Source organism: Crinia signifera, chromosome 2 (genome assembly GCF_055691185.1).
Source record: "Crinia signifera chromosome 2, ASM5569118v1, whole genome shotgun sequence".
Classification (NCBI taxonomy): domain Eukaryota; kingdom Metazoa; phylum Chordata; class Amphibia; order Anura; family Myobatrachidae; genus Crinia; species Crinia signifera.
In genome coordinates, this window is record NC_139218.1 from 358,047,598 (window position 1) to 358,068,213 (window position 20,616).

A 20,616-nucleotide genomic window follows, 5' to 3' on the forward strand; every position below is an offset into this window, starting at 1 on the left:
TAACCAGACAGATCTGCAGATAAATCTGTGTGTGTATGGCCACCTTAACATTGTTATCATGCTTGTCTTCATTATGACTGTGTTATACATTATGACTCTGTGTTATACATTATTACTCTGCGTTATACATAAGTAACGGTGTTTCTTGTATGTGTGTGTGCGCAGGTTTCTTAATCTACTTCCTCTACGGAATGTGGCACAGCACAGAAGCAGCTAACTCCGTACCAGACATTAACGCCGATAGTTATAAAAGGACTTATGTGCACAATAACGAAAAACAAGCATTTCTAGACGACCCAGCAGCCTCCAATGAGGTGACTACGTGGGGGCTAGAGGAGGAGGATGCCTGAGCGAGCGGTACATTCACATTGCCCAGTCCATTGACAAAGGACTCTTACCAGAAGCTTGCAGAAATCACACTACACCCACACAGACGTACCTCCAAATGGTAGCGCCAGAGCCGCCTATCCATGCTGCTATTCTCCCAACACAATGAATGGCTCTTGCGTATAAAGTACCGGGCCTGCTGTGCCTCGGATATCTCCCGAATGCCGTCTACACAACCGACTTACTTACTTAGTGTAATTGGCAACAGCAGGATTTTTTTTTTATTTTTTTTTTTATTTTTTTTTACTATTAATTTTAACTTGAAAAGGAAAAAAAAACCTGGTGGAAATGTTGGATATTGTTGTGGGTATTAGAGGGTGTGATACCATTCTCCAGCCTATATGTTGGCATATATTTTTAAAATATATGACCCAGAGTTGTGAAGGTATCCGTGCAGAGTATGGATCCCACATACAAACTAGCACTGGCAGCCTGCTTTTTATATAGTGAAGAAAAGTCCATTTAAAAAAAAAAAAAAGTAATTGTTCCCCCTCCCCCCCTCCTAATTAAATGTGCACTTATTGTTATTTTACTTAGCAAACTTTTTATGTTTGGTTTGATCAGATGAGTACATCAGACCAGAGACCTTTAGATCTTAGGATAAGGACTAACTGTTATTTATAAAGCCCCTAATTGTTCAGCAATGTTGTATAATAAGAGGGATCTTGATGCCAGTAAATGAACATACAGGGACATAAACCAGAAGCTAAAGATGGCCCTGACCAAACAAGCACTTAGTTACAACTTCACTTATTTCGTAACAGAATTATTATTTGAACCCACTGTGCTACATAGAGAAACAAAGCAAGGAGGGCTCATTAGGCGGTGCCCGTTTATTCAATCAGATCTCTAGATATTTTCTAGAATTGACAAGTAAATGATAGCTAGAATGTTGATTGGTTTGCTGTCAAACTGTAACGTGCATTATGATGCTTTACAGAAGACCAACTGAAGTCTACATCATCTCTATCCTGTGAGTAGATAGACAATCGGTCATGGTATCCTGGCACTGTGCTGAGCTGTGAGACGCACAACAAGAAAGCACACAGCTATTCACACTGTTCTACCTGGATGCACATTCTCAGATAAATGGAAACTTCCAGAGGTGGAGTCGGCCTTTATGACTTGCAGTAGCTAGTTATTTTTGGCTTTCTCAAACCTTTTACTTTAAGTCGTAGTTTTGGAGAACAAGGGAGTAATGTTATTTTGCCAGAGCATGTAGTTGAGTTGCTGATACAGATTGCTCTTCTTTTCCCCAATGAAGTTTAGTTGCCAGATGCACTAAGCTTCAAAAGTGATAAAGTGGAGAGTGATAAACAACCACCCAATCAGCTCCTGCCTGACATTTTTCAAACACAGTCTGTGACATGGCAAGTAGGAGCTGATTGGCTGGCTGTTTATCACTCTCCATTTTATCACTTTTGAAGCTTAGAGAATCTGGCCCTCTATCAGGCTGTAAAAAAGTGGTTGTTGATTAAGGGGATTATTTTCTCCAGATGCCTGTTTATATATTCAGGTGGGAACATTCAGAGGTGAATATATTTTCCCAAGGCTTAGTCCTTCAGATGTGTGGGCCAAGACGCAATCCGATGTATCTAGATAGTGATGCTGGTTGTCCTCTTGAGATCATTGGGGAAATTTAATAGGACGAGAAATTCAGAAAGTGAGCGATTTCCAGGGGTTTTTTTTTTTTTTTTTTAAAGCGGCAATCCTTTACAGTGCACAACCAGTTTGATTTTGCAGTGTAAATGATTGCCCCTTTAAAAAACTGGAAATTTCTTACCAAATCTCTCACTTTCTGAATCTCTCATCCTATTAAATTTCACCCCATGTAGTATAAGGCCACAGGTCTCTAGCAGACCCCCAAAGCAATATTGTGGTGCATCCATGTTTAATGGTAGAATCCACTTTACTGTACTGTGCCCACGCTGCATAAGGCTTCGCGAGAAAGCTATACATAACCAATCTCTATAGGGGTGTCCCAAGCATGAGGGCTACCAACAATTCCTATGTTCCAGGCCACCTGTGGATCTGTTGAATGTGTCTGGTAGAAATGAATGCAGCTCATGTTGAAAATGTGACCGTTGGTAATGACTGCACCTGTGCTCCAGCTAGGAGGTCTGAAAAACGGGTCTCAAAGACCGGTTTGGCCAGTCTTGAAACTGTTTATATTTGGTGTCCTGGTGCAGTTTTGAGCTACATATCTTATTCAAACAGCCCCACAATATGCTTAAGAGTAAACCATGGTAGTTTTGCTGTTCATGCATTCAAGTTTTGTATTGGGAACCTCACAATTGGATTGCCTCGTAGAGCATCAGACAGTATAACCAAGTATGAGCGCCATTCAATAAACCTTTGTAACCCAAAAATTCTGATCTTTTCCTAGTGTAGAGCTACCGATTGTACTCTATATTGTCCTCTGTTAGACTTCCGTCATTCTCACCCACTTATGCTAAGGGGTCAATTCAATTGGGAGCCAAATGGGCCCTGTGAGCTGCCCTCACAGGAAATTAGTTTGCAGTTCATTGCACGTGCTTGCGTGGGTTTCCTCCTGGGTACTCCGGTTTCCTCTCAGAATCCAAAAATATATATTTATAGGTTAATTGGCTTCCAACGAAACAAAATTAACCCTAGAATGTCTGTGTGTGCGTGCACATGTGGTAGGGAATATAGATTGTAAGCTCCACTGGGGCAGGGACTGATGTGAATGTTCAAATATCCTCTGTATAGTGCTGCGGAACATGTGTGCGCTATATAATAACCCGCAGGGGAAATAAATGTAAGTAAAGACTTAATTTTAAGGTAAAATTGGTGCTGGACATACTTCAGAATCCCTGGTGCTCCCAACCAGTGAACAGTCCAGAATTTCTGGTATTCTTCTAGTTGAATTGACCCCTATGGCTAAGAAAGCTGGAGACCTGGTGTTGGGAAGTGGGGATGGAATATACAATGAGATGTTTTTGCCTCTCATTAGGGTAAGTTGTAGTAGACTATTTATTGAGTGGACGGTCCTCCATGGGAATTTACGGTATGTGAGAACGTCTGGTCTACAGTGTTTTATATGAAAGCCTAATCATTTATTTCTTTTATATATGTTAACACTGCTTAAGCCCAGTGTAAATGATGAATTTGTAGTATATGCCTTGCTTCAGTGATAATCCTATGCTGGGAAACTAGTCCAAATGCTTTCCTGGACCTCTTGTCCATAGGTTTTGCAGTTTTTGTGATATAAGATCCAGTCTGTCTTCTATATATATTTTTTTTGGGGGGGGGGACTGGACATAACTATTTTTTTTTTTATATATACTTTATCTAATTTTTTTATATTCTAGTTAGGTGAATTGTATTCACCAGCTGTATGATCGAGCACATAACTTCCTCTTCTGTGCTTGTGAGAGTCTGTGTCATTTACATATCTGCCAGTCCTCACTACACTAGCTGGTGTCTGCTGGTTACCTGGCCTCTAAATACATAGCGATTTGGGCGTACGTTACATATCTGTTGGACAGTATCTAGTTTTATTTACCACAATGAATATGCATTCCATCATGGAACATTAACTACTGTCACTTTTGTTAGTGATGTCACAGTAGTGGGAGGAGTCTGTCATTTGTTTGTACGATGAGACACCCCTTATAAATATTGTAAACCGGAAAGTTTGCGGTTTATGCATCTATGCTTGTATGAGATTGCAGTAAATGCAGTGCATTGTATTTACACATCAGTATGCTCAAAAATCTGCTTCGGATGTGCCCACATACATCTAGCCTCACTGACACCTGATACTAACTGCGCTCACTTATTATGTATCCCCACCAATAGAATTGCTCATGTGCTAATGTCTAGGAGAACGCTATATACTTGTGGCCAATTTCCTTGGAATCTGCTGTACAAATATTGTCTATTGTATATTTACACCAAACATTTCTGCTGAAAAATCCCAGCATAGACCGCTATAAATTGTAGGACTGCTTTTAGGGGAAAAAAAAATTCTAAACCTAACATAAAACGACCATGCACAGTTCAGCCCCTTCCCACTTGTAATTATTGCACTGGATAGGACGGGTCCTAGCAACAACAAAGAGGGAAAGTGCCATCATTAAAAATATCACGGAGTAAACCTTTATTTTTGATTTTTTTTTTCCCATCTCACTGCCTAAATGTTACTGTGTATATAACGTAATGAATACATGTTTTTGAGATTGAAGTCCATTTTTAATTTAATGCATCCATTATGAAATATTCAGATTTGATGCAAAATCCAGAAGTTTACGTTTTGGGTGACCTGTATCAAGCCCCAGAGAGAGAGAGACATTACCAGCCAATCAGCTCCTCGTGTTACAGGCTGCCATTGAAATATGACAGTAGCTGGTTGGTTGGAATTTTTGAGACTCCAAGGTTTCTTACATGCGCCCCCTCCCTTTACCAGGATCATGTGGCACCTAGATCCTGAGTCTGTCAAGTGCTGGGCGACAAACTGGCACTGTAGGCCAAGATATTTTTTTTATTATGTGCGTATGTATATCATATATGAGGTTACAATTTTATTTACACTTCCATGTGTGTTTCATGATAAAATCTTTTCCCAAAGTGTGTACGATATTAATGCTGCCGGCAGCATGGAACATTATTGCCATAGAATGTATTCTACTTGAAATTGTCTGGAACAATTTCTCATTGGTGCCCATATACTTCTAGTACATCGAACATTCTTGAGGGTTTGTGGAAGATAGTTGTATGTCGTCATCCGTTAAAGGATGACTGAATGTGACATTTAATATGCTTTGTATTAAACCTAACTTAAGTACATACACCAGTTTCTGTCTTTCTAGAATGTAGACGTTTGAATAAAACAGACCTTTTTTTTTGAGCCAGAAATGTGCGCTAAGAAGGAAATGTCTAACATTCAGCTATCCACAAAGGGCACAAACCGCATCCTGGAACTTCTATCTACAGGTTCAGTGGCTCTTTGTTCTGTGTGTACTACAAGGACTTACACTGTAAAGTTACATAATGCTTGTCAATCTAATCTGCAATGCTAACATTAGCGCTTACTTGCCACAGTCCTCATCATATCCAAGTCATGATTCCCCCCCCCCCCTGAAATTGTGCCTTTTTCCTTCTTTTCAACGTACTTTCTACCATTTATGAAATGTGCTTCAGTAAAGTTTTTTGCCCTCCCACAATCTATATTTTTGTGTAAAAACTCTTTGAGAAATTCAGTTTTTTACCTTTTTGGTATGTACAGTAAATGTTTTAATCTTCTGTAAATAGGTTTGTAGTATTTATCTTATTTAAGTACGCTGTTAGACAATTTTGTTGCTCATTTGGTTAAATTTTGTATTTGTATGGAAAAATCTTAGGGAAAGATTTGGGGTAATATTTAAAAAAAGGACTTTTTGCGAAGCTTGCGAAACGCGCTTGTGCATATGTTCAGAATAAAGTCGAGATGATCTTGCAAACCCATTTGCCATTGTCCTGTCTTTTGTCTAATTTGTTTTGAAATGTACAGTACATTTGTGTTTAAAAATGTATAGAACACGAAGTTAACCAAAAAGGACAATCTGTCATTCTCCTCATTGGTGAGCAGTGTTCCTCTGTTAGTACCTATCACACAGTCAGAGCGATAGGCTATATCCAGAAAACTTCTCTGGTGTTGCCGGAAGGACGTCAATTTCCTCCATTAGATATTTATTGTCCAAAAGTAGCCCGTCTATTAAGAAATCCTATTAATACCCCTTTCAGATAAAAATCCTAGGTGACCGAGGATTTTTAACATTGGTCTAACTTGGATGTGCACTTGGGACAGACTCTGTTTACACTGTGGGTCCAACACAATTAATTCTCATACACTGATGATACAATCTCCCTTCTGCCAGCACTTGGAGATAACCTCATCACCAAGCACCAGGGAATCTGGCTCTACCCTTGCTGTAAAGTGAACCCTGGTCAGTCATACCAGTTTACACTGCACTGTGGCCCAGGTCATTCCCATGTTCAACCCTGGTCACTACCTGAGTTGGATTGCTTGCCCCAAGTTCATTATTTAGGACCCTTTCTGACTGAACAGCAACCTGGGTTGACCTGGCAATAACCCAGATTATTATGGCAGTCTGAAAGGGGTACAGCTTACCCATTTTTCTCCCTCCATCCATGACATATCCGTGATGCAGTGTATGTTTAATGTAACACATTGCAAGATTGACTCTGTTTTGGAAAAATCCAAACTCCTCTCTCTTCCATTATTTGTTTGGGTTTGTCCACAACAGGGGAAACTTACTGCACTCTAGCTGCTGCAGAACTACTCATCCCAGCATGCATTGCCAAAGTTTTATAGTAGGTGCATGATGCGTTGTGTACTTCCTCAGCAGCCGGTGTGCCGTACATTGGCTAGCCTTGGTCTATAAAATATACTGCTTATCTTTTTTTTTTTTTTTTTCAATATACCAAATTCTCCGCAATGTGGGAAGCCTCTGGGCCTGCAACAGATAACGCTAACATGCTGCTAAAGCGACATGTTAGTTATCATGCCTGCATGGCTAAAATGCTTTAACCCTTTATTATAATTTATTATAAAAATGCATGTCTGTTGCCAATTAAATCCCAATGTCCATCTACAGTAAATGTATGCGAACGTGTCGTCATTTAAAATTTTGATTCTCTTATCACTGGGATATGCCGGACACCTGTAATGGGTTATTGAGAGTTAAGTGGCATTACAACCATGTGGGAATACTGGCCCTGGCGGACTGCTGATCCCGTGCCTTTAGAACTCCTGTATGTATGTGTCCCTTCCAATCAGCCCTGCACTGAGCCCTTCTGTTCAGGAGATACCAGCTAGCTGAGATGGCTGACAACAAGCTGCCTCCTACCAGCAATTAAAACTGTACCGTACTGAGAGTTCATTGTAGGCCAGCCTGGTCCATACTACTGCCTTGCCTCCTGGTAAATCCAAATGAACGCTCATTGCAGCCAGTGGGATTTTTATCGTGGTACTTATGGCAAAGAAATCCTTTTGGAACAAAGCCAATTTACTGAGGATTATAGTAAACCAGTCCTCTCTCCAAGGCAGTGGTTTTCAACCTTGGTCGTCAGGATCCCCCAACAGGTCATGTTTTCCAGGTCACCCAGCAGGTGCACTCATTATCATGACACATTTTAAAAGATCCACAGGTGGGGCTAATTATTTCACTTCTGATTCTGTGTGGGGGAAAAAAAAGAACTGTTGGGGGTCCTGAGGACCGAGGTTGAGAACCACTGCTCTAAGGGGTTTATTTACGAAGATGGATGGGATGTTTCTATGGGCAACCAATCCTATTCTGTCTTATCTTCTAGAACAGGGATGGGCAAGCCTGTCCTCCAGATCTACCAACAGTTCATGTGTGTCGGGCAACATGTGGATCTATAGTAGGAATGAATGCAGTGATAATGTGACAGTTAGTAATGACTACAGCGGTGCACCAGCTAGGTGATTCCAGTCATGTGACAGTTAGTAATGACTACAGCGGTGCACCAGCTAGGTGATTCCAGTCATGTGACCGTTAGTAATGACTACAGCGGTGCACCAGCTAGGTGATTTGGAAAACATGGGCAGTTAGTAGAGCTTGAGGACTGGTTTGGCCACCCCTGGTCTAGAAGGTGCTAAATAAATGTGAAGTGGATTCTGATTGGTTGCTGTGGGCAACAGCCCATCTTCACTACACTGCCCATCTTAGTAAATTTACCCCTAAGGATCAGTCCTTTGTTGTGCAGCAGAAGGCAGTGTACACACATTATCCATTATGGGAAAAATACAATATCTTTCTATACTGCAATGTGGGGAATTCCAATATGATTAGACGAAGCAAAATATATTTCAAGGAAGTTTTTATTTTTATTGCTGACAATGGAAATCACCAAACTTTCAATGCTCAAAAAAGAAAGATGCAGCTAATGAAACAGCCAGTCATGTTACATATGTACTGGGGAGACCACAAGACGCGTGGCAACTGCTAGATCTGGGTGCACAGGATACGGACACACCTTACAGTTATTGCTATCTTGTTTGCAAGCTGCAGTGCTAAGCCAAAGAGCATTCCGTGCTGAAAGCAGCTATTTCATTCATTTAGTCCAAATAACATTTTGTGGCCAACGCTTCTGAAAAGCAATGTGTACAGATTGCTGTAACCTGGAGCAACTGAGAAAATATGGTACTTGTGTAGTTTCACGGCGGCAGTTAAGCTGTCACTGTCAGAATCAGCGTAGTGCTCCCGCAGCCAGCGTAGTCAGAAGTAGCGTAGTCAGTCGGAAGTAGTGTAGTGTTCCCGCGGCCGCTAGCATCCCTGCCAGATCCAGCATAGTCAGTCAGCGGTATTGTAGTCAGTCAGCAGTACATTATATGACACATGTCGTCATTACTGTCTCAGATGTATGATATGACAGGTGTGAATATGTTCCTGAAACACCCCCACTATCCACGACAACCCGAAGCGTGGCGAGCGGACGAGTTACGCATCTTCCTGACCTTTTCATACCCCCACTATCCACGGAGTTGATTTTATATAGTGTGGCGAGCAGACGTGGATGACCTTACATGTAATCTGCGTCCGCTCGCCACGCTTCGGGCTCGCTGCGCTTGCCACACTATATAAAATCAACTCCACAACGACGTGGCTAGTGGGGGTATGAAAAGGTCGGGAGGACGCGTAACGCATCCCAAAGAGAGGGGATGATGCTGGCGCTGCCGGTGTGAGGGAGGCGCTGACCAGGCTTGCCGGGGATAGAGATGCAGTTCCCGGCAACAGTAGTTACTTGTGTAGTTTCATGCCGGCAGCCTACGCTGATAACGTAGCTTAGGCTGCCGCCGTGAAACTACACAAGTAAGGCAGCCGTTGGGCTATGCAGATAACGTAGCTTAGGCTGCCGCCGTGAAACTACACAAGTAAGGCAGCCGTTGGGCTACGCTGATAACGTAGCTTAGGCTGCCGCCGTGAAACTACACAAGTAAGGTAGCCGTTGGGCTATGCAGATAACGTAGCTTAGGCTGCCGCCGTGAAACTACACAAGTAAGGCAGCCGTTGGGCTACGCTGATAACGTAGCTTAGGCTGCCGCCGTGAAACTACACAAGTAAGGCAGCCGTTGGGCTATGCAGATAACGTAGTTTAGGCTGCCGCCGTGAAACTACACAAGTAAGGCAGCCGTTGGGCTACGCTGATAACGTAGCTTAGGCTGCCGCCGTGAAACTACACAAGTAAGGCAGCCATTGGGCTACGCTGATAACGTAGCTTAGGCTGCCGCCGTGAAACAACACAAGTAAGGCAGCCATTGGGCTACGCTGAGAACGTAGCTTAGGCTGCCGCCGTGAAACTACACAAGTAAGGCAGCCGTTGGGCTATGCAGATAACGTAGCTTAGGCTGCCGCCGTGAAACTACACAAGTAAGGCAGCCGTTGGGCTATGCAGATAACGTAGCTTAGGCTGCCGCCGTGAAACTACACAAGTAAGGCAGCCGTTGGGCTATGCAGATAACGTAGCTTAGGCTGCCGCCGTGAAACTACACAAGTAAGGCAGCCGTTGGGCTATGCAGATAACGTAGCTTAGGCTGCCGCCGTGAAACTACACAAGTAAGGCAGCCGTTGGGCTACGCTGAGAACGTAGCTTAGGCTGCCGCTGTGAAACTACACAAGTAAGGCAGCCGTTGGGCTACGCTGATAACGTAGCTTAGGCTGCCGCCGTGAAACTACACAAGTAAGGCAGCCGTTAGGCTACTCTGATAACGTAGCTTAGGCTGCCGCCGTGAAACTACACAAGTAAGGCAGCCGTTGGGCTACGCTGATAACGTAGCTTAGGCTGCCGCCGTGAAACCACACAAGTAAGGCAGCCGTTAGGCTACTCTGATAACGTAGCTTAGGCTGCTGCCGTGAAACTACACAAGTACCGAAAATACTTGCTTACATTTTGGTAACAAGTAGAAGAGTAAGTTATTGGTTAACCATAAGTTGTCAAACTCTGTCCTCAGGACCTCAAACAGTTCATGGTTTCCAGGTCTACCCTGGAGCAGATGTACAAAGCCTTTGACAGTGATAAAGTGGAGAGACAGTAAAACTTCCAACCAACCAGCTCCTGTCATTTTTTAAAAAACCGCCTGTAACAAGGCCGTTAAAAGCTGATTGGTTGGTACTTTATCTCTCTCCACCGTTTCTCTATTAAGCTTAGTAAATCTTCCCCAGAATCACAAGTGAATTAATTAGCACCACCTGTGGATCTTTTAAAATGTTTCAGTGAGTAATGATTACACCTGTGCTCCTGCTGGGTGACCTGGGAAACGTGAACATTATTGGGATCCTGAGGGCTGAGTTGGACACCTACTAGGTTAAACAAACATAAAGGTTAATGAGAACTTCCCAGAGGGACATACACACACCAGATAAAATATAGATAAAGCTCTATCTAAGACTAAGTCATTTTCACTGCATTAATTATTATTTCAAGAATATCTATCACAATGGTCAAGAGTTTAATGTTTGGTAAACAAAACAACTTTTTATTATTGTGCTCATCCTCCTGTGTGTTGTAGTACTTATGACCTGCAGATGTCACTGTTGCTGTTTGATAGAAGTGCTGAACAGTGCAGAGAATACAAAGGGGCCTAATTCATTGATATTACACAGTAGTTTTCACATGTTTTAAATAACCCGCCTATTCATCGTCGGTGGACCAATGTGGTTGCAGCACATTCACCAAGCCCTGAAAACTGATAAATCTCTGGAGGGATGCTGCACAATGGCTTCCGTTCTCGAACCGTGTGTTCTTATTGGAAGGAGCGCACAGAGGTAATCATTACATTCCCTCCTCCGGTCCTCTGTGTTTATAACTGATCTCCATATGTTTTCTATCCACAGCTGCATCTCATAGGGACTGATGCTGCTTGCTAATGACTAGGCCAGGCATGTTCAAACTATGGCTCTCCAGCTGTTGTGAAACTACATGTCCCATCATGCCTTGCCACACTTTTTCTATTAGGGAATGCTAAAACTATGGCAAGGCATGCTGGGATGTGTAGTTTCATAAAAGCTGGAGGGCCACAGTTTGTCATGCCTGGACTAAGCCATTACAGCACATGAGCAGGTAGAGGTATGTTTATTTGGCTACAAAATAAATTACTTTATATCTAGATGTATATGTGATATCACAGTGTATCTTGACCATTTTAAGGAATACTAGATATTTCACTTACCCTACACCACTGTAGTATTAGTCTACTAAATCCTGGCACAGTAACCATGGCCTGATGAAGGTTTTTGTGGGGCCCCGGTAACGAAACGACCAATATATGTTTATGATGTTATCATGTGTAAATACGTCCAGCACCACAAATGTGTGAGACACACTGTAGTGTCCCCAGTTCACATGCTCATGATGTGGCTAAGTGTGCGGGTTCCTCTAAGACCGGCATGTCTGCCCTGTTTTCCAGCATTGTAAACCAGGGCCATTATGTTGCACCTCAATTTGAAGTGCGTTGTTGCCGCCGGTGCTACCCACTTCACTTGGGAGTTGATCATCTACAGACGGATGTAGGACCACTCTTGCAGTAGGGCAGAATTGCCAATGAAATATATGGAGCCTATGATGTTTGTGACCAGTGTCTGCTCCAGCGGTGGAGCTGCAGCACAGTCCAACATTCAAATATGGGAGCCCTACCAACTGCCATGCTAAATGCTACTAAATATCTCTGACCAGGACTCAATGGTAGTTGGTTTGGGGTGGCAGCAGATGACCCACATGCAGCCCATTAGCAGAAGCTGAATAACACTATGTGACTATGATCACAGAGTTGGGCCTTCAGTTCATCCAACATGCCACGGACAAAGTTCTCCAATCATCGCAGAGAGTAATCCTGTCAAGCAAGACCAGGGCACAGTCGCCAACCTGCTCAATGAGTGCTTTTCTCACAGGAAGGGCAATGATGTTCTACAGACAAGTGTCTGTCAGACCGTGCACTGTAACACAACGGACCCAAGCAGAGGCTGTAGCTAAACCCGTTCCATCCTCCTCACCCTGTGGGGTGCTGAATCGTATAATCTACATGATTATGGCTCATTTGTGGGCTCGATACTGAATAAGAACATATTGTAAAAATACAAGTTTTCATTTAAATCTTGTTACTGAGTATAATAATATGGGTAGTTCCTGAGAGACACATATTGTTCTGTAAATCCAAGTACACACATTGTATCATTTCAGCATCACGGATGAGACGAGCCAATCAATATACTCTTTGCTATAGCTTTTATAGCCTGAAGTCTATGTTTTGAGCAAGTGGCTGCATTGTCATGGAAACGTGCCGCTGCGGCGTGGTGGCAGGGAGATTGGCCAATAGGGAAGAGAGATTCTCTTCTCTTTAAAGACCTCTTTGTTTTATTACTCAAACCTACTGTAGACGGAGCTTTGCAGCAAGATTTTATCAGCTACACCTGTAGCTTCCATCATTACAAAGTAGAGCGCTTCTAAAGTGTTGGATTACCTGTATAAATTTCATGGTATCGTTGTTGAATTTTAAATTAAAATAATCATGATGTTTCTCTTGTTCCTTTTGAGCCATTATAAAAACATATCTAATGCACTCCATGTTTGCATCATTGCCGTAACCTAAAGGCGGCTGTATTCTTACAACCTCAGTATAAAGACGGTACGGTGGCTGCAGCATATTTCACAGTGGAGAAGGTGAACACCAAGTGTCAGCAAGTCTATGAAAGACATGGCTAATTAAATAACAAACAAGTACAAAAGTACACGCAACTCGTAATAAGATCCATTACATTCCAAAATAAATATTTCTACCGAGCTTCTATATATATTCTCATGTGGCACCGCTGACCTATAAAACAAAACAGGTTCCCAATCAAAACTATAAACGAGGTGCTCATCCGCAGGCAGAATCCTATATTCACATGTGCGTTACAAAATTTACAGGAAAAAAAAAATCTATCGTGTAAACAGTGTATTTTCTTAAACAAAGAGTAACATGGAAGATTAATCAGGATCTAGGGTCTAACACACCAATGTTTTTATAAATACAGTGTAGTAGGGTCCAAGCTGATGGGAATATGGCATCTTTGTTTAATGATCCAGTCGTGGTTGGAAGAGGAGTCACGAAGGTTTGCAAGGGCTGTAAAATCTATACTATATACATCAGAGATCCAGCTTGTCTCATGTTTAAAAAAAAAAAAGCACAGCGCCCCCCGATGGCCACGTGCGGTAATGAAATCCTCAATGTTAAATCCAAAAGAAGACAAGCAGCCTCGATGGGCCTTGTTACAAAACACACACACAGAAAAAGGCCTGACATGCGAGCGAAGCATTGGATTATTGCGTAGGCGGCGTTGTTCTGTAAGAACGGGATACGGCTGGTGATAGTGTGGTAGCATTTGGAAGGCGCTTTTCTTAAAAAAAAAAAAAGTCTGTAAAGATTAGTGATTCCTTGTTACAATAAGCAGTACAAACAGGATGGACAGAACATGTCCCAGTTAGGTAGAGAAGACAGAGGCACGGGTTAGAAAACAGCTGATCAAATTCATCAGCAATTATCCAAAAAAGGAAAAAAATAAATAAAAAAAAGACGAAAAACAAAACTTTCCATTTCATATGTACATATTAGTAACTATGTACAAATGAACCTGTAAAGTGTGTGCAATCATGTGTACAATACACATGCTGTATATATTTATATAACCCCAGCATATTGGACTGTATGTATGTACCTGAAGTATTAATGCGGTTTCTGTATTTGAGTAATTATAATCAGTGGAATGTTTTTGTTTCCTTGGCTTGAAGTTTGTATGAAAGATATCTGGAGTAGAAAAACATACGTCGGATGTGACGTGTGGTCTTTGAGGACTGCTTACGGCAAGTGTATTTAAAAAAGAAAGAATCCGGATGGGGGAAAAAAATGTCAACTGACTGCTGACAGGTCATCTTTGAGCTGTGCCGATTTTAGAGGGCGACAGCGGACTTGATGATGACGAGCGGTTAATGGGAGATGAGGGGTGTTTTATCGGACTCATGGACTCTGCAGTCTGAAGTTTCCAAACCAGTTCTTCATTTGTTCGACTTAGTCTTTTTTTCTCCTTACTCTCTTTTTCCACGCTCTCATGCAGAGTGGCATTTTCAACAGATAATTGCCTAAAAATAAAAGAACCAACCGGTTACAATTCCAATATATACAGTTTGGACAATGGACATAAGCGCTGCCTGTATTCAAATGAAAATGTATTTTGTGTGTGTGGTGGTAAAATGATGAAACTGAGGGTAAGTATCACTTTAACTTTCACTTTACTAATTTGGACAAAAAAGAAAAGAAAAAGTAAAAGAAAGCGTGGAAAAATTGGTAATGGGGGTGTTGGAAAGTTGGGAAAAGTGAGCTGTTATAATGGTCTGTTCTGGGAGGTTTGATGGTTCTCTTAATTGGTGTTGTATTCACACCTATATGGGGTTCCCCTTCATGAGGAAATTTTCATCACAGTATCACTGTAGGGAGATTCCCTATTGGGGTTCAGCTGGCTGTACTAGTCTCCTTTACACTCTCATAGGTCTTTTCTCTGGTGCTGCTGAAATGACTTCCGCTTTGAAAAAACTAGTTGAGATGGGCCGGCATCCTGCAATACTGGAAAACTCAGACCCTACTACATATGCGCCCATATATCTGTGTAAAAGTTCCTCCTTACCTTCTAGTTCTCGTTCCACCAGTGTTTTTCTTTTTAAAAGTCCTACACTATTTTGAGTACTGCCCAATGTTCCGCTCAGCTTTGCTCATTTCCTGTGCATCTTTGTTGAGTGTGAGGAAAAGTGAACGAAGGTACATAGACAGAATGCCTTTCTGACCACAGAGAATTGAATTGTCCACCTACTGTATGACAACTTCTTATTTTTATATCTCTGTTCATACTCTGATCGAAATCCTGCATGTTAAACTTTAATTATTTCCGAATTTGATTTATTGACCAATGTTATAGCTCTTTTCTAAATTGTTCCCCAAGATGGGATAGAATATACAGAATACTTTAAGTGACATCTCAGTAGTGACATATTAATTGCCAATATAACCTTCATTTGTTAGCAACCCTGCTTTTTTACAGTTCAATGACCCTCGGAGACCACAGACCTGGTGACCTGAACGTTTTGATCGATGCGAGCCCTCATGTCTTCATTCTGTTGCTGGAGAACCTGGATCCTTTCCTCCAGGATAACATTTACTTCAGCCTGCAGAAACAAAACAAGGTGATTTTAGGAGGTGCTACAGCAGCTCAGGGCATAACTAACTAAAAGAGTATTTAGAGTACAGTGGAATAACAATTCCATGTTATTTGTACTCTGTAGATACCTAGCGAGGGCCGGTGTAAGGACTCTTGGCACCCAAGGGGAAACTTCAACTTACTGCCCACCCCCCACCCTGCCACCAATACCCACTTTCCAGCCCTACTCTTGTACTGTGAAGACGTCAACTGCTGATGTGTCTTGAGAAAGGCCACCTGGTGGCCGAAACGTAGACCTACACCGCTTTTTTTGACTGGTAATGTACCAATAAACCTTTCATGATGAGACTCTGGTGAGTGCCCTTATTGGATTAACCATATCCTACCCTGCTCTACATTTGGGACACACTGTGTTGCCTTAAAGGAGCACCCCATATTATTTTTCAATGCTGGCTGGGAGTGCGGAATTCAATATATATATATATTTATATATTTATATATATAGCAAACAGGATAATGTAGCACTCCAGACCTCACAGCAAATAGTTTAAAACTTAACTTTTAATTTGCAACGTTTCAATGCCCATGCGGCATTGTCATTAGGCTAAATTAGCCTGATGACAATGCCGCACGGGCATTGAAACGTTGCAAATTAAAAGTTAAGTTTTAAACTATTTGCTGTGAGGTCTGGAGTGCTACATTATCCTGTTTGCTGCATCCCCATTCTATGTGGGCACCCGACCTGGAACCCCTTGCTGTGGTTGTGCTGGACCCCTGATGAAAAATGTTGCAATAACATTTGAAACGTTGGATCACCTGATCGTTTGACTACTGAACTTATTTCTGGAGTGCCACCCGTCTGTGTTGTTATATATATATATATATATATATATATATATATATATATATATATATATATATATATATATATATAGTTTTATATATATATATATATATATATATATATAACACACTTGCTTGCTGGATTCACATGAGGACACATGCACTGTTTTAGCTGAATATTGTATTGAAAAACATTTGTGTTCCACCTTTTCTATAAACTAAAGAGGGGAATAAAGAGGGGAATAAAAATCACTGGGACAGGTCTTGGAGCCGGCCACACTATAACTGGTATTTTGGACCTTACACTGTCATTTCCAATAGACGTTTTATCATATGTAAGTCTAATCCACTACTAAACAAATTAAAGGACCGTGCACACTATAAATCCAGTGTTTTGGATACAAGGTCTAAAGGTGCCCATACACGCACCAATCCCAGCGGTGCGATCTGTGCTTTGAGGTGCGCGCTCTCGAGACACCTCATCGCACAGTACAAAAAGTATGTGCTGCACATACTTTTTGTACTTGCTTTTCATCGCATTGCATGCACAAGGCATGCAATGCTATGCTATTTTAGCCCAGAATGCACGTCGGGATCGGTGCGTGTATGGGCACCTTAATAAGCTGAAAAAAAAAATTGACCATTTTGGGAAATTGCTTTACAGAACGTACAATTGTTTCAAATACAATTCAAGCCCGTAGGGTCAAAAACCTTATGGAGATAAAAAAATCCCTGATGAAGTTCCTCTTTTGGGACGAAACACGTCGGGTACATGCTACATCTACGAATGTTAAACAGCCATTGAGAAAGAATTAATCCAGCAACAAGGAACTTGTAAACTGTATTTTTATTATAATTTTTCATAAATGTTTTTATAATTCCTAAGTTGTTCAATTCTGTGAAGGTTGAAATCAGGAAAAAAAAATCTTTTTTTGACGTTCATGGGCGCTTAGAACACTATTGTTTGAGTTCTTACTAGTAGAGAGCTCAGTGTTAAGAGTGACCATTTATTAATAGAATTAGCGCAATATTGAAGATTGTGTTTTGTTGATATATAAATATACAGATGGAGTCGCTCTCATCTCAGCGGCTCTCGACGCACCATGCAGCTTGTGCGAGAGGCTCGCGTGCCCCATTCGCGGCAATGGACGCACAAGCATGTGAGACAGTCACATGTCCCTGTTCCGGCACACCGAGATGGGCGCGGTAGTGCTACAGATGAGTGCGGCTCCATCTATCTATCCATATCCATTATCCGTGAGTGAGGGGCTGCAGCACATTTCAAAATTCCCACTGCCATTCCAAACGGACTCACTGGCAGTGGGTGTGGCTCCCCTATTTGAATTTTGTACATTGCTGCAGCCTGACCTCTGGAGCCTACACTGCTCATAGGGGGTTATACTGGTCCACTGCTTCTGGAAAATTCCTTCTTAGGTGGACAAAAGGGGCTGGCGGGGGATGGCGGCTGGCGATCTTCCGCAAAGATGGGCCACGCTCCATCTGTATAACCCCATCAATTAGAACCTCCCTCTTCCTAATCCCAGAATACAAATCGTCACTGACTCTGGGAAGACAAGGGGAGGTGGTCTGTGCATTTACATAAATAAATCTTGGTGCACAGATTCTGTGACTGTGGGACAGCATTGTTCAACCGACGTGGAATTTCTGGCGGCTAAATGTAGATCGTTTTACTTGCCTAGGGAATTCACATCAGCTATTGTCATGGCAGTATATGTTCCACCGGATGCTGTGGCGAAAAATGCTTTGAAAGAGCTGCACATGTTGATCAGCAAACAGCAGTCAGAACACCCGGAGGCTGCATTTATTATTGCTGGGGACTTTAATCATGTCAATTTAATATCTGTTTTACCAAAGTTTCATCAGCATGTCTCCTGTAACACCAGGGGAGACAAAATTCTGGATCATGTTTACACAAATATTGCGGGAGCTTATTCTGCAGCAGTCGGATCATCTATGTTTGTTTCTCACTCCTAAGTATTCTCCCCGTGTAAGGCGTGAGAAACCAGAAGTGAGGAACATTAAAGTCTGGCCAAAGGGGGTGGATGATGTGCTGCGGCATAAGTTTAAGCATACTGATTGGGGTAGTTTTAGGCCCCAGGAGGATGATGGCGTAACTGTTGATATCGATAATTATGCTCATACAGTATTGGAATATATCAATGCAAGCATTAATGATGTCATGACTCAGAAACAGATCTATGTGTACCCCAATCAAAAGCCGTGGATGAATGGGGAGGTCCGGCACTTGTTAAAGGCACGTAACATCGCATTTAGGAGCGGGGATGCACAAGCCTACAAAATAGCAAGGGCTGATCTGAGAAGGGGAATTGCAAATGCGAAGCATTGTTATAAGCAAAAAATAGAGGAGTATTTTATAAAATCTGACACTCGACGTATGTGGCAAGGTATCCATGCTGTGAGCGATTATAAGCCAGGGGCTTCTGACTTATTAATTTCGGATGTTCCGTTCCTGAACGAGCTGAACGACTTCTATGCACGGTTCGATAGGGAGAATTGTGAGGAAGTAGTTAAAATGCCTGTAAGTGGCCAGCCCCTTGTTTTGTCAGCAGAGGAGGTTGGCGTGGCATTGGGTAGGACGGACGTGAATAAGTCAGCAGGACCTGATGGTATACCCGGGCGGGTTCTTAGAGCCTGTGCAGGGCAGTTGGCGGGGGTTTTCTCAGATCTTTTTAATTTGTCGTTGTCAAAGTCAGTTGTGCCGTCATGCTTTAAGAGCACTACTATTATCCCACTGCCTAAGACAGGGAATCCAAAGGGGTTGAATGACTATCGTCCTGTGGCTCTAACGCCAATCATTATGTGAAGATTTTTGAGCGGTTAGTTTTGGCACACTTGAAAGATTGTCTTTCCCCCTTATTGGATCCATATCAATTTGCATACCGTAAGAATAGGAGTACGGAGGATGCTATCTCCATGTTACTTCACTTGGTACTTTCGCATGTGGACAAAAAGAACACCTATGCTAGACTTTTGTTTATAGACTTTAGTTCAGCATTTAATACAGTGATCCCAGCCAGGTTGGTTAATAAATTATCCGGGTTGGGCATCAATAGCTGTATGTGCAATTGGATTGCGGACTTTTTGACTAACAGACCGCAGGTTGTTAGATGGGGATTAAACAGCTCTTCACCGTTAGTATTGAATACAGGGGTGCCTCAGGGCTGTGTATTGAGTCCGTTTTTGTACTCTGTGTTTACTTGGGATTGTAGATCAGCTCATCCGTCTAATACCATTATTAAATTTGCAGACGATACAACATTAATTGGTCTCATTACTGACAATGATGAAACAGCATATAGGGAGGAGGTACGGTCTCTTGTCGCTTGGTGCGATATCAATAATCTGTTGCTTAATGCTAAAAAAACGAAGGAGATTATTGTTGATTTTAGGAAAAATAAGACTGAGCATGCAAGGCCTATTCAGATAGAAGGGTCGGAGGTAGAGAGGGTTAAAAGCTTTAAGTTTTTGGGTACTAGCATCTCAGAGGATCTTTCTTGGTCAACTAATACTGTGAGCTTGGTGAGGAAGGCCCATCAACGACTCTTTTTCCTGAGAATGTTAAAGAGACAAAAATTGGAATATTGACGAATTTTTATCGCTGTGCTATAGGAAGTATCATTACCAACTGTGTTACAGTTTGGTATGGTAATTGCACAATGCAGGAGCGCAAGAAGTTGCAGCGGGTTGTTAAAATGGCAGAATGGATTGTGGGGACCACGCTACCATCGGTGGAAGCAATCCAGAGGAAGCGATGTTTGCGACGAGCAAATAAAATCGTTAGGGATCCTACACACCCTGCGCAGGGCTTATTTACGATGTTGCCGTCTGGCAAACGCTTTAGATGTCTTAGGAATAGGACCGCTAGATTAAGGAATAGTTTCTTCCCTTCAGCTATTTTAGCACTGAATAGCGGCTAGGTTGGTTAGATGGGCTTGACTCGCTGGGTTTTTAGGAGGATGGATTTTTAGGGAGTATTGTCTTAGTGTATGGTATGCTATCTTATATTTTTTACGTATGAATTGTATAATTGTGTATGTATTATGTATTGTCTATGTGCTGGATTACGATTGGATGTAAAAACTGAATTTTGTTGTCCTAATAGGGGCAATAACAA

General features: G+C 42.0%; 2 protein-coding genes across 4 annotated transcripts in view; one reads left to right on the forward strand and one right to left on the reverse strand.

The window, feature by feature from the left end:
• Nucleotides 1-5,853, forward strand: part of SLC7A1 (solute carrier family 7 member 1) — a 59,688-nt gene extending 53,835 nt beyond the window's left edge. Inside the window, 1 exon segment of the mRNA XM_083169850.1 lies at nucleotides 166-5,853. Coding sequence (XP_083025976.1) covers nucleotides 166-350 — 185 coding nt within the window. The 3' untranslated portion in view covers nucleotides 351-5,853.
• A 2,383-nt stretch (nucleotides 5,854-8,236) lies between these two features.
• The window catches only part of MTUS2 (microtubule associated scaffold protein 2), a 443,851-nt gene continuing 431,471 nt past the window's right edge, over nucleotides 8,237-20,616 (reverse strand). For all 3 annotated transcript variants that reach the window (XM_083169852.1, XM_083169851.1, XM_083169853.1), the window contains exons 14-15: nucleotides 15,527-15,624; nucleotides 8,237-14,547 (exon numbers count right to left, since the gene is read on the reverse strand). In XM_083169852.1, the coding sequence (XP_083025978.1) occupies nucleotides 14,337-14,547; nucleotides 15,527-15,624 (309 nt within the window). In that variant the 3' untranslated portion in view covers nucleotides 8,237-14,336. The remainder of the gene's footprint in view (nucleotides 14,548-15,526; nucleotides 15,625-20,616) is intronic.